We start from the raw sequence: 17824 nt of genomic DNA on the forward strand, positions 1-17824 counted from the left end.
GTCACAGACATACCGAGATATACAGACGTTCCCGCGTGGCAGGAGATCTGTGAGACTGGTAACACGTGGTTTGATCTGACATGTTATTCTTTTGGATCAAATTACGTCTGTGTTGTTTCTGGTGCTTACCACAACTTATTTCCCCAGGTGTGGCTATTTTGGTTATTTTACCTTCTCTATTTATTGTTGTTTCTTCCACTATGCTTTGCGGTTCATAGCTTCAGTTGGAGTTGTGGTTAGCTTGTGTTTGGTTCTTGGCTGAGTTCCTGGTGCTACCAAAGATTCATTGAAGATAAGTGTTTCCTTTCCCTTTTGTATTTTGTTGATATATATATGTGTGTGTTGCCTTTCTTTGTTGTTTGTCATTAGACCTGAGGGAGACTCCTGCTCATCCTTACCTTTGGAGGAACATGTAGTCCTGACATTAGTTCCAGGGTCCTATAGGGTGAGATAGGATTCTAGGTATCCGGTGTATGAACTTGCCTACCTTTGGGGCCTGTTCATACTAGTAGTCTGTCAGGCCTGGAGTTAGGGTGATCTGTAGGAGGTGTCCATCTTCCTTCCCTAGTTTCCAGGCCTTATTCTGGTATTCCCTTTGCCTCCTATGCTCGGTGTGGTGTTTTCCTCCCACACACGAGCGTGGCACTCAGGTAGCCACCGCCTCCAGAAACTATATGGTGGATGGGAGGCTTTGTATACTGTGTGGTTCTGACATCCTGCAGCTTAGTTCCAATTCACTTGAATGGTAGCTGAGCAGCAGTACCAGGGCATGGACAGAGCCTTCTGCTCCCGCCTCTGTTCATTGTATAATGTCCGGCACTGGCAGCTGCCCAAAACAGCTGATCAGTGGTGGGTTCAAGTTGATGAACCCCCAACAAGCTGATATTGATAATCCATCCTGAGGAGAGGCCATCAGTATCTACATAAGTACCAGAAAACCCCTTTAATGTGTCTGTGTGCTGTCCTGACAGAAAATACTGTTGTGTGTATCAGGCCTTACAGGTTTGGTGGTTTTGCTCAGGGGTGTAATTGTAAGTAGGGATGAGCGAACCTGTGTTTCAAGTTCGGCATACAAGGTTTGGGTTATCTAATAATTCCGTTATGGATTCTGCTACCATGGACCATAAGTTATGGTCCGTGGTAGCGGAATTTATAACGGAATTCTTAGATAACCCGAATCTCGTACGCCGAACTTGAAACACAGGTTCGCTCACCCCTAGTTGTAAGGCGTGCAATCACACTACCAACTTTCATAGCTGTTGTAGTCCAGTGGCCCCTCTGCCACATAAGAAGACATCAGAAATTTGAATAGCATGTGATTGGTAGGTGGCCTTGTCCAAATTTTGCTTCAGGGCCAAGGAGTTTCAAGCTACGCCTCCTTTTTTCTTCTTTTGGTGTCTGGTAAATATTATTACTACTTCTATTAGTATATTAGTATTATATTTACTACTATGCCATTTAGGCCTCATGCACATGACCAGAGTTTTGGTCTACGTATGATCCTCCCATTCATTTTCATGGGTCCGCAAATAATGGGCACAGCGCAAATGGATGTTTAGAACATGTCCTATTCTTGTCCATTTGGCATTTGTATAGATAAGAGTGAGAAAATTGCAGAATACGCACGGTCGGTGTCTGTATTTTGCAGATTCGTGGTTTGCAGACCACAGAAAGGATACTTTCGTGTTTGAGCTATTATACATAAATATCCTTATTTTCGCAGCGAGAACACTGATCCGGAAGTTTGTGACAAACTATTTTCTGTAGCAGATACGAGCGAGATAAACCCAAGTTCATTTCTCTTGGGAGGAATAAGCTTTAGATTTCTCAAGAATCTTGTATTATTGGATTATCCAAATGAATGGAATCTATTCAACGTGCACTTTTAAATTTTATTTTTAGCCCAGCTGCAAACCCGATAACCATGTAACACAAAGCAGGTCCCCAGTGATGAGCTGGTCATGGCGGGTTCTGCTACCAATACCCCTACCTATCAGTTGAGGAAGCAGCTGGCGAATTTCCAATTCCCTTGCAGTGATACTCCTGGGCAAATGAAGCTTTCCATGGAGCCCATGGAGGTAGAGAGCTTTTCACATCCGTGTGTCTATTCTGAAAAAAAGATACTGTAGAATATTTCTGCAAAATCCAGACCATGGACCCATTGAAGTCAATGGGTCCCCCCCAAAAATGCAGACGGGACAGGGACAACATCCGTATTTTGCAGATTCTCGATTGGCAGACTGCAAAAGGCACATGGTGTTTGCATGAGGCGTTATAGACAAGTCAGTGGGAAATATCAATGTATTATAGTGTACTCTGTATTATTATATTGTAATGTACAATGTATAGAAGGTTCTTGTTGTGGTTTGTCCTTTCATTTGCTGTGAAAATTAATGATATTTAGGTAGCTAGTCATTTGTAAAAACCCTATAGGTTGTAAGACCACAACCCATAATATCCATAGTACTCAATAGGCCTTTACGCTTGTAGTATCGGCAGTCTGTTTCCCTGTCTCCGGTTTGGTGCGTTTGGTGGTGCATTCCCGCTGGTATCTCCCTGCTCCCTCCCAGTGGGCATTGCTGTCTGACCTCTGTTAGCTGTCCACTTCACACCTCTGCAGCCTCCTCACTTCCTGCCTGCATCTCTCTCTACCCATAGGATCTTCAGCTCTTAAAGGGCCAGCATGCTCACCCTAATTTGTTCCCAGCCTTTGGTTAGCCTTCATTGAGTGCCTATTCCCTGCAAAGGTGTGTTTAGTGTTGTCTAATCTTCTGTGGCTCACCTCTGCCCATTTACCGTATTAAACCCGTCCTGACCTGCCTCTCTTACTGATCCTTTGCCTCGTGGCTGTCCTTTGGCTTGTTTACCGGATTGAATGAACTCTGCGTGACCTCGACTGGTCCAATGACTATGATTCAGCCCCATCCCTTTTGGTGCCACGCACCTCCAACCTGGGTCATACTACTCTTAGAGGTAGAAGCCTGGTGGTTCCCCTGCTGTGGAGTCCAGATCTGTAAAGGGGTTAAAGGGTCAAAACTTTGGAGGCCACTTAGATAATGCTCACAGTAGGCCTAAGTCAAATATGTTCAGTGACACAGTGTATCCACAACACTTAATGCAGAGGTCATTCTTAAAAATAAATTTCATGCAAGACCGGGAGGAGCTCTATTATAATTTAGGACCTGTAAATTTGAAGATGTGACATGGGCAGGAAAACAAGTTTAGAGGTAATTATTAAATTTTACAATTTACCATGTGACCATGTACTAGTGATGCATGTATAACTAAACAGTAATTTCTGTACAGACACACAAAATACCATATGAAGAATTTAGCTCTCAGGGGGTACTATTTCCCTTTGTGGAGACCGCCAACTGGTGTATGCAGCCAATGCTCCCTCAGAAATGGTTTGCAATTTAGCTCTACCCCAGAAGGTGAGCTACTGCCTATAGTTAGCTACAATGTGCAGCGACCGGGTCCGCAGGGGCAACACGTGAGGTACGGTGGGCCGATGGGGGTAGTAGTTGTTTTACTCACGGTTAGCAGAGCCTCTCTGGGCCGGCGTGCAGTGATGGGAAGGACAGCACCAGTTCCTTTGGGGCACTCTCTGTTTGTCCAGGGAATCCCGCCAGATGGTGGTTGAGGTGCCCTTGGTGGTATGGGTTTTTAGGTGCTGTGGTGGCAGGGTCCCTGGTGTTTTTGACACCAGCACCGTTAGGTGCAAATGAAGTTGGGATGAGGAGTCAATGGTTGTAAACAACAGAACTTTTACTTAAATCACTTGTCTCAGGGTAGTCAGTACAGTTAATTTATAAGGCACCTATTTTCTGCCGACTCGCCCCGCCCCCCTTTAGTTACTGGGCCCAGCCGGCCCGCTGCTTAGGCTGCTTACTTGCAGCCTCCGGCACCTCCGGCTCTCCACTGGCTCAGGCACGCCCAGCTCCCGCCCACCACTGACAGCGGCGGAGAGAGTGAAAGAGCTGTCTGCGGCCACAGACCCGGGACCCCCTGCCTCCGGCTCCACTGAGTCGGGAGGCGGAGCAGCACCAGGCAGGAAAAGGGTACAAAAGAAAAAAAAAGGTAATTTTTCATTTATTTCATTTTTAAATTAAAAAAGAAAGATTGAATTGGCCAATTAGGGGAACAGGAACAGGGAAGGAAGGGGCCAGGCCAGGCTGCGCTGCCCATGTGTGGACTAGGGCGGCGGCGGCCGCGGGCACTGGCAGCCTGGCTGTCACGACCGTCACTTGCAATGGCATGGTGGCACTAGGCAAGGCAGGCAGTGGCACTGGCACACTACTTGGGGCGGCGGGCCCCCCTTGTGCCACTGCCTGCCTTGCCTGCCAGTGCCCTAGTCCACACATGGCCTTTTAGTAGGTATTCCAATTTTTTTGCACATTTTACTGCATTGCTTTTTATTTCATTCCATACATTTACTTTTATAGCCCCCCCACCCCCACCAAATTGTACTTTTAGGGGGCGGTCCTAGGGGTGGGTAAGGGCATGGCCAGGGGAGGGGGGGTGAGTTCCACCACCTTTTCTCTGAGAAAAAAAGCCCTGCAAAGATGATAATCCCAATAATATCCACTGTAATCCTTATAACAGGCTTGGCAATTTTAATTTGAGGAGTTTCCATCTCTCTATATCTGTCTATGCTTTGTCCACACCCTAGCACTCAGGTACTGAATATAATTACACTTACTGGTCAGTAGCGATCCACAGGGCGGTCTCCCTAACGGCAGGCATCGGTCTTCTGCTCCATTCTTTGTGCAGGATGCTTTACTCTGATCCACAATGTTTATAGAGGCATGTGCTAAAGGATAATTTTGCGCATTAATCATCCGGCTGTGTCCAGGTACTTTTAGGTTCCTCCTGGTCACTGTTGCTTGTGAAGTCCATTGTCTAATTTAGCCCTAATCTCCACTAGACTTTCTCTATATTCAGACGTAGACTCACTGGTCTGTGCTGCTGTAATACTGTTCTCTATACTCCCTTAGCCTGGCCAAAGCCAAGGGGCTAACATGGCAGCTACATTGTGGACTAGACCTGTTCCTCTCAGTTCTCAACACTGTTCTACTCCACTCTCTAACTTTATTAGCACACCCCAGATATATATATAAAAGTGATGCAAGCACCAAATAGGGGCGAATAGATGTAATGATCCTCTAACAGCCTGATAATAGGAATTACAGCTTGATACCACAATACATTAAATATGACGGTTCAAAAGTTTAACACATATAACACATAGTGGGACACTGCATCTGTAAATCAGTGTCCGACCCATTAAAGAGAGCTGAAACATGACTAGGGATTTTAACCAAGTCAGTTTTGACTATTGGCAGCAACTGTAACCTGATCTCTGTAACCTAATCCATCTTCGTCTCTGCCTTGCTCAAGATGATTTTGACAATGAATTCAGGGTGAGTGATTAGTGCACAAGTCAGGGGAGGAGAGAAGTCTGATATATGGAGAATGAGGCATTTTTCTTGACTTGCGCTATTAATTTATGGAAAGTTTAATTATAGTGACTCCTTTATCTTCTCATAATTGTAACCTTAAAAAATGGTATTCGAGGGTGGAAATTTAACTTTAAAGAGAGACTGTTACCATAGTCACATATTTGGGTTGTAATAGTCTATTTGCTTGGTTCTACATGTTCTCCATACTGGTCCCTCAGCTATCTCACTGTTTGGGAAGGGCTTTACTCCCCTTCTGTGTCTTATCTACAGTATATTCATATTGTTTAGTCTGCATAAGATACTGACTGTATAAATAGGTTAATAATTACACAGTCTGGTGCAGGTGTGGATCCTAAAAAGTTGAACATTATAAAGATACAACTTCCACGTCTCATATTTTTTTTTTAGATTAAAAAACTGTTCTTTGGGTACTTCCATTTTCTTAGAAACGTTGATAAACTAATTTTGGCGATCTGCAGTTATTTGCTAAAGAATATCTCAGCAAGTGTTCAGTTCCTCTACAGGGGGAGTGAAGCCTTACACATTACCCATGGAAAGCAATCGGATGTCCTTTTAATGGAGACCTGTATCTGGTCTTTCATATACTTTGTAACTACTCTCCAGTTATGCTAAAAGATGTTGGTTCCATGGTGTCTGCATTCCACTCCAATCGGTGTTGGACTGGCCCACCGGAGGATTCTCTGTTGGTATCCTCCCCCTATACCCTTACAGCACTACCCCTGAATTGCAGAGGAGCAGGAGACCATGTAAGATCCGCCCACAAGCACCAACCATGTGTGAGTCCTGCAGTCAGGGCTGTTTTCTATGATATCCTACAATGAGATCTGGTCTCCTGTTCCAAGACTGCTCTCTTGTTGGCATTGACTGGAGGAGGAGGAGAGTCTGCAAATTTACACAAAAAGGAAGAAGATCCTGCGTCTGGCCACCAATCTCCAGTCCCCTGGGCTCCCCTGCTGTCTCCAGTAGCCAGCTCCAGTCCCCTGGGCTCCCCTCCTGTCTCCAGTAGCCAGCTCCAGTCCCCTGGGCTCCCCTCCTGTCTCCAGTAGCCAGCTCCAGTCCCCTGGGCTCCCCTCCTGTCTCCAGTAGCCAGCTCCAGTCCCCTGGGCTCCCCTGCTGTCTCCAGTAGCCAGCTCCAGTCCCCTGGGCTCCCCTCCTGTCTCCAGTAGCCAGCTCCAGTCCCCTGGGCTCCCTTCCTGTCTCCAGTAGCCAGCTCCAGTCCCCTGGGCTCCCCTCCTGTCTCCAGTAGCCAGCTCCAGTCCCCTGGGCTCCCCTCCTGTCTCCAGTAGCCAGCTCCAGTCCCCTGGGCTCCCCTCCTGTCTCCAGTAGCCAGCTCCAGTCCCCTGGGCTCCCCTCCTGTCTCCAGTAGCCAGCTCCAGTCCCCTGGGCTCCCCTGCTGTCTCCAGTAGCCAGCTCCAGTCCCCTGGGCTCCCCTCCTGTCTCCAGTAGCCAGCTCCAGTCCCCTGGGCTCCCCTCCTGTCTCCAGTAGCCAGCTCCAGTCCCCTGGGCTCCCCTCCTGTCTCCAGTAGCCAGCTCCAGTCCCCTGGGCTCCCCTCCTGTCTCCAGTAGCCAGCTCCAGTCCCCTGGGCTCCCCTCCTGTCTCCAGTAGCCAGCTCCAGTCCCCTGGGCTCCCCTCCTGTCTCCAGTAGCCAGCTCCAGTCCCCTGGGCTCCCCTCCTGTCTCCAGTAGCCAGCTCCAGTCCCCTGGGCTCCCCTGCTGTCTCCAGTAGCCAGCTCCAGTCCCCTGGGCTCCCCTCCTGTCTCCAGTAGCCAGCTCCAGTCCCCTGGGCTCCCCTCCTGTCTCCAGTAGCCAGCTCCAGTCCCCTGGGCTCCCCTCCTGTCTCCAGTAGCCAGCTTCAGTCCCCTGGGCTCCCCTCCTGTCTCCAGTAGCCAGCTCCAGTCCCCTGGGCTCCCCTCCTGTTTCCAGTAGCCAGCTCCAGTCCCCTGGGTCCCCCTCATCTGCAGCTACCATCTTCAGTCCTCTGGGACTCCCCCCTTCCCCCAACTGCTACTGTAAAACTTTTGGCTTTATTAAACAATGTTTATAAAATCCGTCAACAAATGTGGATGTTGTTTTGTTTTTCCTGTATATCCTGGTGTGCAGCATGTCCATATACCAGCTGTTACAGCAAAGTGTGAGCTGGGTTCTAAACTGTATTTGTGTGTGTAATATTAAGGTGTGTATTATGAGGTTCTGCAGCAGCTGAGGTGTGTACTTTGTGGCTCTGCAGCAGCTGAGGTGTGTACTTTGTGGCTCTGCAGCAGCTGAGGTGTGTATTATTGTGTTCTGCAGCAGCTGAGGTGTGTATTATTGTGTTCTGCAGCAGCTGAGGTGTGTATTATGAGGTTCTGCAGCAGCTGAGGTGTGTACTTTGTGGCTCTGCAGCAGCTGAGGTGTGTATTATTGTGTTCTGCAGCAGATGAGGTGTGTATTGTGTTCTGCAGCAGCTGAGGTGTGTATTATTGTGTTCTGCAGCAGCTGAGGTGTGTACTATGTGGTTCTGCAGCAGCTGAGGTGTGTAGTATGAGTTCACCAGTAAGAAACATTTTTACTCGCATTGAATTAATTAAAAGGAGAATCCACCGACATATCATACACTAAGAACACTTCCTGGCTTCTATCAGGTGACTGTATCCGTACACTACGTCGCTACCTGTGGTCCGGTATATTTGGCTCTGCAGGTTTGGTTCTTGCACTATTATATGCACGCTATACTATATGTTTGCACTATTGTTTATCCTCTGCAGATCTCTATTCTCTCTGTTTCTTCACCGCTTATATACGAGTAATCGGACACTTCCAGTATAAACCTGGTAACCAGTGTGTACATCCTGCCTGTCCCATTCTGTGCTCGTTCAGCAATATGAAATATGAGCAGCGCAGAAAGATAACGGGGCTTCAGGGACCATCAGAAACTCCGTGCAGAAACTGATTACTAAAAACCGAGCACGTGATATTTTTGTTTAGATGAAGGTTGGGCCTTCAGGATCTTCGAAAAGACATGGAAATATGGCTAATGGTTGCTGGTCTTATCAGGACACTACTGAGAAAGGCAACATTTTGAAACCTCAGCGTATGTACTTCTAGGAACAGTTTCCATCAAGTTGCTCTGGTCTCCAGGTCATCTTATGGTCTTTTTTTATTAAGTATGACAGCAATACCTAAAACCTCCAGTAGAGGTCATCGTGTAAATAGCGCTAGAATTACTGAGGTGGATGACAGTGATCTGCAAGCTGATGCTTTCCAGCTTCTAGCAGACCTGTCAACATCTGGAAGTCCATGCTGGGAGTTGTAGCTTCACAGGGTTACTGGATGGTTTGGATTCTCAGGTAGAATAAAGACGACAATTGCAATAAAATATTTTTTCATGGCAATTCCTAGTGCAGTATATAAAAGTAACGGTTCTTCAAGCAGTCGCTTATATTTTAATGGTAACTTATGGACCGCTCAGAGTCTCGGAGATCTCTTTATAAAGGTGCATTCACGTGGCCATATTTTCGGTCTGCATCCGCTCATTCATTTCAGTAGGACCACAAATGATGCGGACAGCACGCTGTGTGCTGTCCGCATCCGTATGTCCGTTCCACTCCACTGCGAAAACAACAGAACATGTCCTATTCTTGTCCGTTTTTACGGACAAGAATAGGCATTTCTTACAAAGGGCGAGACGTGCTGATCTGCAGACCGCAAAATGGATACGTTTGTGTAAAATCCCCCTAAGAGCTCATGCACGCGTTGTTATTGTCTGCATCTTGTGCGGGTCTGGTGCGGACCCATTCACTTCAATAGGGCTGCAAAAGATGCGGACAGCTGTCTGCATCCATATGTCCGTTTCGCTGCATCCACAAAAAAATAGAACATGTCCTGTTCTTGTCCATGTTAGGCTACATGCACACCACAGTTGCGTCCGTTCAGGTTTTTTTGGGCTGATCGGATGGTTAACCATGCATTTCTATGGAGCCGTTAAAATTGCGGTGTAGTCAACCATTTATTTTCCGCGTCCGCTGTCCGTGTTTCCCGTCCGCAAAAAAAAAGTTTTGCATGTCCTATTCGTGTCCACAATAAACGTTTTGCGGATCCATTGAAGTCAATGGGTCCGCAAAAAAAATGCGGATGACCAACGGAAGCTATCCATATGTCATCCGCATCCGTTTTGTTTTTTTGGCGGATAGTTGCTGGGAAACCTGTATATATTAAATTTCAAGAATTACAGCCTTCAGTTGTTTTTTTAGCGGACCGCAAAAAAAAACAACTATAGACAGCACGGAAACACAACCTTCAAAATTTGCTGAAAAACTGAATGGATGCGGATGTAAAAAAAAAACAGGAACACGGATCTGCTATTTGCGGACCTCAAAAAACAACTGTCGTGTGCATGAGGCCTTACACACATGGCCAGGTGCTTTGTTCACCTCCTGTGAACAGCTATTGGTTTAGGAGAAGTGGCGTTATCCGTGATTGATGGCATGGGTCTGTGATCTGCATGCTGCTTCCCCGTGGTCGGTGCATGTACATTGCGGAACCGCCATATGCGGTCCGCAGCACAGGCACGGAGCCCTTACGTTTGTGTGAATAAGCCCTAACAGATAGCTGTCAGTCACTGGTAACACCTCCTCCCTGTACTGATAGTAAAAGTATAAATGTATAAATTACAGGTTTTACTAAATCTTTTCCCCAAATAGTATATCTCAATCTGCTCAGCTCTTCCTGCTCTATGACCTGCTGCTTTCAGATTGCATTGCACTTTGTGGTGACAGGTCCTCCGTAAGTGGTTCACTTATATGCTCCTTTATTGATTAGTGAAGCAGAGTTGAGTTTGTCATTTGAGGTAGATGGCACGTCTAACTTTACTGTCCACAAAGAAAACCGACTCAGCTCTGCTCCATCAGCGTTGTGTGATCACATTTAATGTTGGCTTGGTGTCATCTGGTCTGCGTTAGTGTTTGCTCAGGAGTCCATTGTGGGCGGATAGACCTGCTCACAGGTAAGTCCCAGGGGACTGTAGGTGGATCCCAGAACTCGGCGGAGCAGTGACATTTCCTTGGCGTTTCTAGGTGACTGGTCCGCCTTACTATGACTCTTCCCCCTCTCGATCTTCTGTGTAACCTTATAAGATACAGTGTGAGAAAGGCAGCCGAGCTTTCATGTGACCTAGATGGAGAATACATTGGAGCTGCAGTTCCTCCCCTGGAAATTTAAGACCGGCTAGAAGCTCTGTCATTTCCTAACATACTGCTGAATGGAAATCAGAGATAGGAAGCGGAGCTGCCACCCCTGGCTCTGATCCTCGCAGGTCTTCAGAAGTCACCCTGTGCGCCTCTAGACCGGGCTATGGATTACTGTGTGCCCGCTGGAAGACCAGCATTTTCCTCCAAACCCTGACTTCTCGGACTTATCAACATGAGTATTATACTGAAGCCAAGATCCCGCTCCACAAGTTCCCTCAGGACAACTGACGGGCTCTGGTAAAGTATATGTGTACTTCGTTTTCCCTTGTGTAGGTGTAGCAGTGCTGGGTTTGTCATTTGGCGCAGCTCATAGTCATATCATGATGTTGCTTTTAATTAGGACTGTAGGTAAAAATGCTGAGAAATAGTTGAATCATAGATTCGGCTCTGCTACATCTGCATAGAAGCAATAATGTATATTTTTTGTTGTTGTAGTGTTTTGAGTTCTAATTACAGGTTCTAGTTACTAGATTTTTGGAGAAGGGTCGTTGATCCAGGGAGTTATTCTGATTAGAGTCAAGAAGGAATTTTTTCCCTAAAATGAGAAAAATGGGCTTCTACCTTGTCATGGTGTTGGCCTTATAACCTAAAATACTGTGTAATACATTCTGTAGTAGAGAAATTGCTCCCCCTGAGTTTTACCATGTAGAGTATTGAGCTCTGTTCAAATTAGCACCATGTCTTCTGGTCATGATGTAGCTGTGACAGCATCAGTTGTGTCCACCCTCACCGTACCTGAATTTCGTGATTATACAACTTCGATGCATTTTCGCACAGGCACATACAGCATAAACAGCACCCGATAGAATAATGCAGTTTTTTCCCCACGTCACTTATCTTGGGATATCTCAAGCCGAGAGAAAGGACACTTCTAGTATGCTAATCCTGATGGACTCCATTCACTAATAACGGAGTTCATCCGGTTTCCATTGGGGAGTCTGGAATTTTTTTATCCATTTATTGCATTGAAAGCTGCTGTGTTCTTAAAAGTAAAATTAGTGGAATTGGATTATTGGAGTTTTGAATATTGTTTATTTTTAAATTTTTAAGAGACATATAAGAAAAGTAGACTTTGAGCAATAATTTTGTTTCCGTTGAAATGGCGCTGATGGAGTATAAAAGGTTGCATGACAGATCTCGTACTCTGACTTAGAAGGAAGTCTGTCTGTCTAGAACAGGGGTGCACAACCTGCGGCCCGGGGGCCACATGCGGCCCCCACCCATCTGGTATGTCTATGTCTTGTGGCTACTCACATATTTTTCATGTATTCTCCTATTAGATGGGAGTCCTGGAAGTGTAACTAGACATTCCTGATATACACTGTATGTTCAATATGCTATAAATACAGTATTTCAGTTGTTAATACCCTTTTAAATGTTATTTTCAGCCCTTGTCATTGGTTCAGTCTGGCAATGTGGCCCCCAACCAGAAAACGTAGTGCACCCCTGGTCTAGAAGGTCTGGGCTTAGAACTCTGGCCCTCATTTATCAAAACTAACAGGAAAACAGTCTTTGTTGCCCATAGCAACCAGTCGGAGCTCACCTTAAATTTTTTCAGAACACTTTGGTCCCTTTCACACGGGCGAGTATTCCACGCGGGTGCAATGCGTGAGGTGAACGCATTGCACCCGCACTGAACCTGGACCCATTTATTTCTATGGGGCTGTGCACACGAGCGGTGATTTTTACGCATCACTTATGCGTTGCGTGAAAATCGCAGCATGTTCTATATTGTGCGTTGCGGTGCGATAATCCACGCAACGCAGGCCCCATAGAAGTTAATGGGGCTGCGTGAAAATCGCAAGCATCCGCAAGCAAGTGCGGATGCGGTGCGATTTTCACGCACGGTTGCTAGGAGACAATCGGGATGGAGACCCGATCATTTTATTATTTTCCCTTATAACATGGTTAGAAGGGAAAATAATAGCATTCGGAATACAGAATGCATTGTAAAATAGCGCTGGAGGTGTTAAAAAAAATAATAATAATTTAACTCGCCTTAATCCACTTGCTCGCGCAGCCCGGCATTTCTCCTGTCTCTTTCTTTGCTGATTGCAGTCAAAGGACCTGTGGTGACATCACTCCGGTCATCACATGATCCATCACATGATCCATCACCATGGTAAAAGATCATGTGATGACCGGAGTGACGTCACCACAGGTCCTTTGACTGCAATCAGCAAAGAAAGAGACAGGAGAGATGCCGGGCTGCGCGAGCAAGTGGATTAAAGTGAGTTAAATGTTTATTTTTTTATTTTTTAACCCCTCCAGCGCTATTTTACTATGCATTCTGTATTCAGAATGCTATTATTTTCCCTTATAACCATGTTATAAGGTAAAATAATACAATCTACAGAACACCGATCCCAAGCCCGAATTTCTGTGAAGAAGTTCGGGTTTGGGTACCAAACATGCGTGATTTTTTTTCTCACGCGAGTGCAAAACGCATTACAATGTTTTGCACTTGCGCGGAAAAATTGCGCATGTTCCCGCAACGCCCGTGTGAAAGAGGCCTTTAGGAAATGAAAGGTGAGCTCTGATTGATTGCCATGGGTGACTAAGGCCCCTTGCAGACGAGCGTTTGTCACATTCCAGAACTGAAAGGGTTGCATAGCATCATAAATCCATATAATGCTATGTGACCCCGTCAGGCTGGGAGCTGCCTCAGGATAGGCCATCACTAGCTTATCGGCAGGGATCAGATGACGACCAACCACCCCACCGATCAGCTGTTCAGGTGTAGCTCCATTGCCAGAAGTTTGCACAGCTCCATCAGCCTCGTAATGGAGTGAGATTGTTATACAGCACCTATTGAGGCTTATGGGAGTAGTGCCGTATTATTAAAGTGTAACTATCATTTTATTTTTTTGCTACTTTATTACACTAGGCATGTATACCTGAGTTAGTCTGTCCATGATTGTCAAAAGATCTGTAATTACCTTATAATAACAGCTTTCATTAATGCTTAAAAGACTGTTGGTATGGCTCATCTGTCTCCGGCTAATTGTATACAGAAGACAGAGTGAGGAGGCGTGTCTCTCAGTAATCCAATCTGATTGGCTGCCAGGAAGCTGCTGGTTACAGCAAGTGTGTATAGGAAGTAAGGGAAAGCAGTTTTGGCCTCAGAGAACTGGCAGAGGAGTCATCTTGAGAAGGCCCTCATATTGCAGGAGTTAAAACAGCTGTAACTAATTGACAAACTGAAGGAAAACAGTGTTAAGTGAAGAAACTTAAGATTGTTGATGCTGATGATTCATGGTGCTCAGTAGTCCCTTCCAACAATGAAACTACACCCAGACAGCTGATCGGCGGGGGTGTGGGGTGTCGGATCCCGGCGATCAGCTGATGCCAACCCCTTTAAGTCGTCAGTAAGTAACTAAGTTTGCATTAGTATTTAGGGTAGGGCTACACGGCGACCTTGGCCCTCGTACCTCAGTATCACAGCATAGCAGGGCAGCCATAGAAATGAATGGGGACACAGTGTGATTTGCACATTTGCCACGACCCCAGAATTGCAAAAAATCCAACCCTGCTGTTTTTTCTTCTGATTCTGGGATCACGGTCCTGGCAAACTTGCGAGTCTCGCTGTGACCCCATTCGTTTCTGTGGCTGCCCTAATACACTGAGATACTTGTGCACGACCAAGATCACCATGTAGTCTTACCTTTATGGAGCGCGTAAGATCCGATCATCGATTGCCTCACACTACTGCGCCATTTTTCTTGCTGTATTCAAAACTAATGTATAACCCAATGAATTGCTGCGAGGCCTTGGAAGAACGTGGTGCAGCCCTGGCTTTCGTAAGAACGTATGTAGGACACCCCTCTTCAGAGGAGCTGCATACCATGGGCCTCTCGCTCTTCTTTGTACACCATTGTCCTCGGTATGCCGTGCCCCGGAGGCTCAAACAGTTCGTTGCTTTGTCTCTCCAGAATCCTAACCTTTGCAGCTCTCCTCGATGAGTACATACATATTGTGCATAGTGATTATTGTCATTACCAAACCTTATCTGTGTAAGTGCTGAGCCCTGGACAACAGGATAGCATGGCAAATATGTACACTGCTTGTGTGCTACTCGGAGCGCAGATACCGAACTTAGATGATCTTATTTACAGCAATCAGAGAACAATCCTTCATGTGTTTTACCATGAACAGACGCCAAGGGGCGATTAACCGCTTATATTCACCGCAGCTTGCTGATGTGATGATCAGGAGTCATCATGAAGCTCTAGAGCTATATATACACTACGTCTCCTATTCTCAAATCAAGAATTTTCGAGCCTCCATAAAACATCATCATAAATAAATCAAAGTTACTTTATGGATGGAAAGTGGCTCATGAAATATGGATGTTATCCTTATTTCATGGGATTATTAGAGGTTGATTGGAAAAGTTTTGCTCCTGAGATTAGAGTAAAAGTTCTTGTAAACAGAGTAATGATGAAGCCGATGACTGGGAACGAAGTGGACGTTCCTGATAATTGCCTGATCGTCAGTGGTGACGAGAGCTGCATTTACATGCAGCAATCAACTCCACTGTATAGAGACTAGCAATCGATAGAAAAATCTTTGTTCCTGCACAGCAGATGGTTGTCAGACAGTGCGATCTGGACAGGAGTGAAGATTTTTGGTGCCTTCTATACAGGTCAATTATTGGGAAAAAGTGTTTATGCAAATACTCATCCCAGAAAATCTGCCTGATAATTGGTCTTTTTAGAAGGACCTTTAGGCAATACCGTACCCATAGTCCCATGGATGGAGTTCAAAATTGTGGCAGATGCTGTGTTAGGGCCCATGCACATGGCTGTAGCCATTGTTTTCAGTTCACAAATTGTGGATCTGCAAGACACGGATACAGGTTGTGTGCGTTTCGCATTTTGCGGAACGAAACATCCTGCCATCTATAGAACAGTCCTATCCTTGTCCATAAAATGGACGTAGGGGTACAGCTTTACAGTCGGGTTTCCTGATGCAGTTTTGGAAGGCAAAAACAGGACTGAATCCTTTATACTTTCTCTTCTTTTATGAACGACTCCTGATTTTGGTTCTAATACTACTTCCAGAAGCCTTAACATGTGTCTTGCTATGCATTTTGTGCTTTGATGTTTTTCTTATGGACGGATTTAGGATATATTTTGGGGGGGGGGGGGGGTGACTCTGTTTGCATCATTGTAGACTGTGGGCGCTGTGATCCGTTATACAGCTGTGTGCATACAGCTTAGCATAAAGACAATAATGAAAGCATAAAAAGCGTAATGTTAGTAAGGCCTTAGTCACACGTTCGTGTCCTATTTTCCATCTGCAAAAATCAGATCAGTTCAAAACGAATAAATACATGGACGGCTTCTGAGCGCATTGTGTTTTTCTCACTCTCAGACTTGAATGGGCTATTCTGAGAAAAGCATAAATGGACCAGAATAGGACATACACTGAGTTTCTCAGATGCATGGGAAAAAAACGGATGTGTGAATAGCCCCATTGACTTATAAAGGACTGCACGCAGAAGAGAAAAACAGTAGTGTGAAGAATCCCTATTAGAAATAAAATCTACAATAATAAACTCTACAGTTAGTATTATATATATACTTACTATTATATAGTATATTATTATTTATATAGCACCAATGTGACCTGCTGCTGAAGTGTGCGGACAGTACAGGCATGTGTTTCAACCACTAAGTGGGTTAAAGTGAGAAGCAAATGATTAGAACCTGAGTAAAGTTGGATAGAGGGCCTGTCCAGAGTGAGCTGCCATAAGACTGCCGGTGCAGTTCAGTGCTAAACCCGGACATACCCATAATTTCACCCGGGAAACCCCCCTGATGTTAGCATCGGAGCACTTCATGCTCAGATGCTCTCCTTTGCCCTGCGCAATCGCACAGGGCAACGGCTCTTTTATTTACAATAACACACTGCCGGGCGGAGGCTTCCGCCCAGCAGGGTGTTCAATGACATCACCGGCTCTGATGGGCAGGCTTTAGCGCTGCCTTTTACCGGCTATGGCGGCGCTAAAGCCCGCCCATCAGTGCCAGTGACGTCACCGAGCTCACTGCTGCGTGGAAGCCTCCGCCTGGCAGCCCCATGGAGATCCCGGTACGTAACCGGAACTCCAGAGAAGGCCTTTGCCCTGCGCTATTTAGCGCAGGGAAAAGGAGAGCATCGGTCGGAGCATGCACTGCTCCGATGCTCAAGTCAGGGGGGCTGCCTGGGTGAAAATGGGGATATGTCCGGGTTCAGCTCTGGACCTGGACAACCCCTTTAGGCTATTGGTGGGACTAGGAAATCCATAGGCACAAATGGTGCGTACAGTATGGCCTCAGAGGCTTCACTGAGAAAAGGCAGTGGGTTTGCATAGACAGTAGCTGAAAGAGACTGTAAGGGTCAAGTCTGAAACTGTGTGAGCCAAGGACATGCCAGCTCAGTTGAAATATCAGCGAATAGTGAGGATTGACTGCCTTGAGGCTTAGGAAGAGGCCTGTGCAGAAAAACTCCAGAGTGTGTATTCTAGGTGTATTGCTAACAAATACATCATTTCAGCTTCAGATATTCTTTACAGAGAGGCTACCCACACCACTTTAAGAATAGTAAAACCTAGAAGTACATTTATTAAGGGAATAGTGATAATTAGGCAAATGTATGTCCATTTTTTTTTTCAGCAAATTAGGTAAATAAAAATGAATATAAAACTTACAACGAATAAGGGTTATATCACACACAACACACACACCTACTAATTACATAAATACAGCCAACTTCATCTACAGTCCATACTACATCCAGAATGGAGGTACTTACATCACCAATTGAGTTAGCATCATCTGACAGCAACACACATCAGCTGGGGAGCCCGCAGTCAGAGGCAAGACGTCTCTTCATAGGTGTCACGGCTGAGGATGGGGAAAACCCTCAGCCGTGCGGTATCAGAAGGCGGATAGTCAATGCCAGGCCAGGACAGGAATCAGGGAGTAGGTCACCTCCTACACATCCCTAATTCTGACCCTGTCTCCTATCCGTATGAGCCAACCCTGATGGTAGGAGGGCTCATACTCCGGAACCTGATATTCCTGCTAGCCCTCAGGGTGGCCCTGGACTAGGAGCAGGGTAAGACGACCTGTT

General features: G+C 46.0%; 1 protein-coding gene across 8 annotated transcripts in view; it reads left to right on the top strand.

Annotated features, from left to right (window-relative positions):
* Positions 1–17824, top strand: part of PDE4D (phosphodiesterase 4D) — a 1010209-nt gene that overhangs the window by 737241 nt on the left and 255144 nt on the right. The window contains exon 1 of one of the 8 annotated variants that reach the window (XM_044276168.1): positions 10575–10945. The exons of the other annotated variants lie outside the window; for them this stretch is intronic. Coding sequence (XP_044132103.1) covers positions 10881–10945 — 65 coding nt within the window. The 5' untranslated portion in view covers positions 10575–10880. Of the gene's footprint in view, positions 1–10574; positions 10946–17824 lie in introns of those variants that run through there. 8 annotated transcript variants of the gene reach the window in all.

This window comes from Bufo gargarizans, chromosome 1 (assembly GCF_014858855.1).
Source record: "Bufo gargarizans isolate SCDJY-AF-19 chromosome 1, ASM1485885v1, whole genome shotgun sequence".
Classification (NCBI taxonomy): domain Eukaryota; kingdom Metazoa; phylum Chordata; class Amphibia; order Anura; family Bufonidae; genus Bufo; species Bufo gargarizans.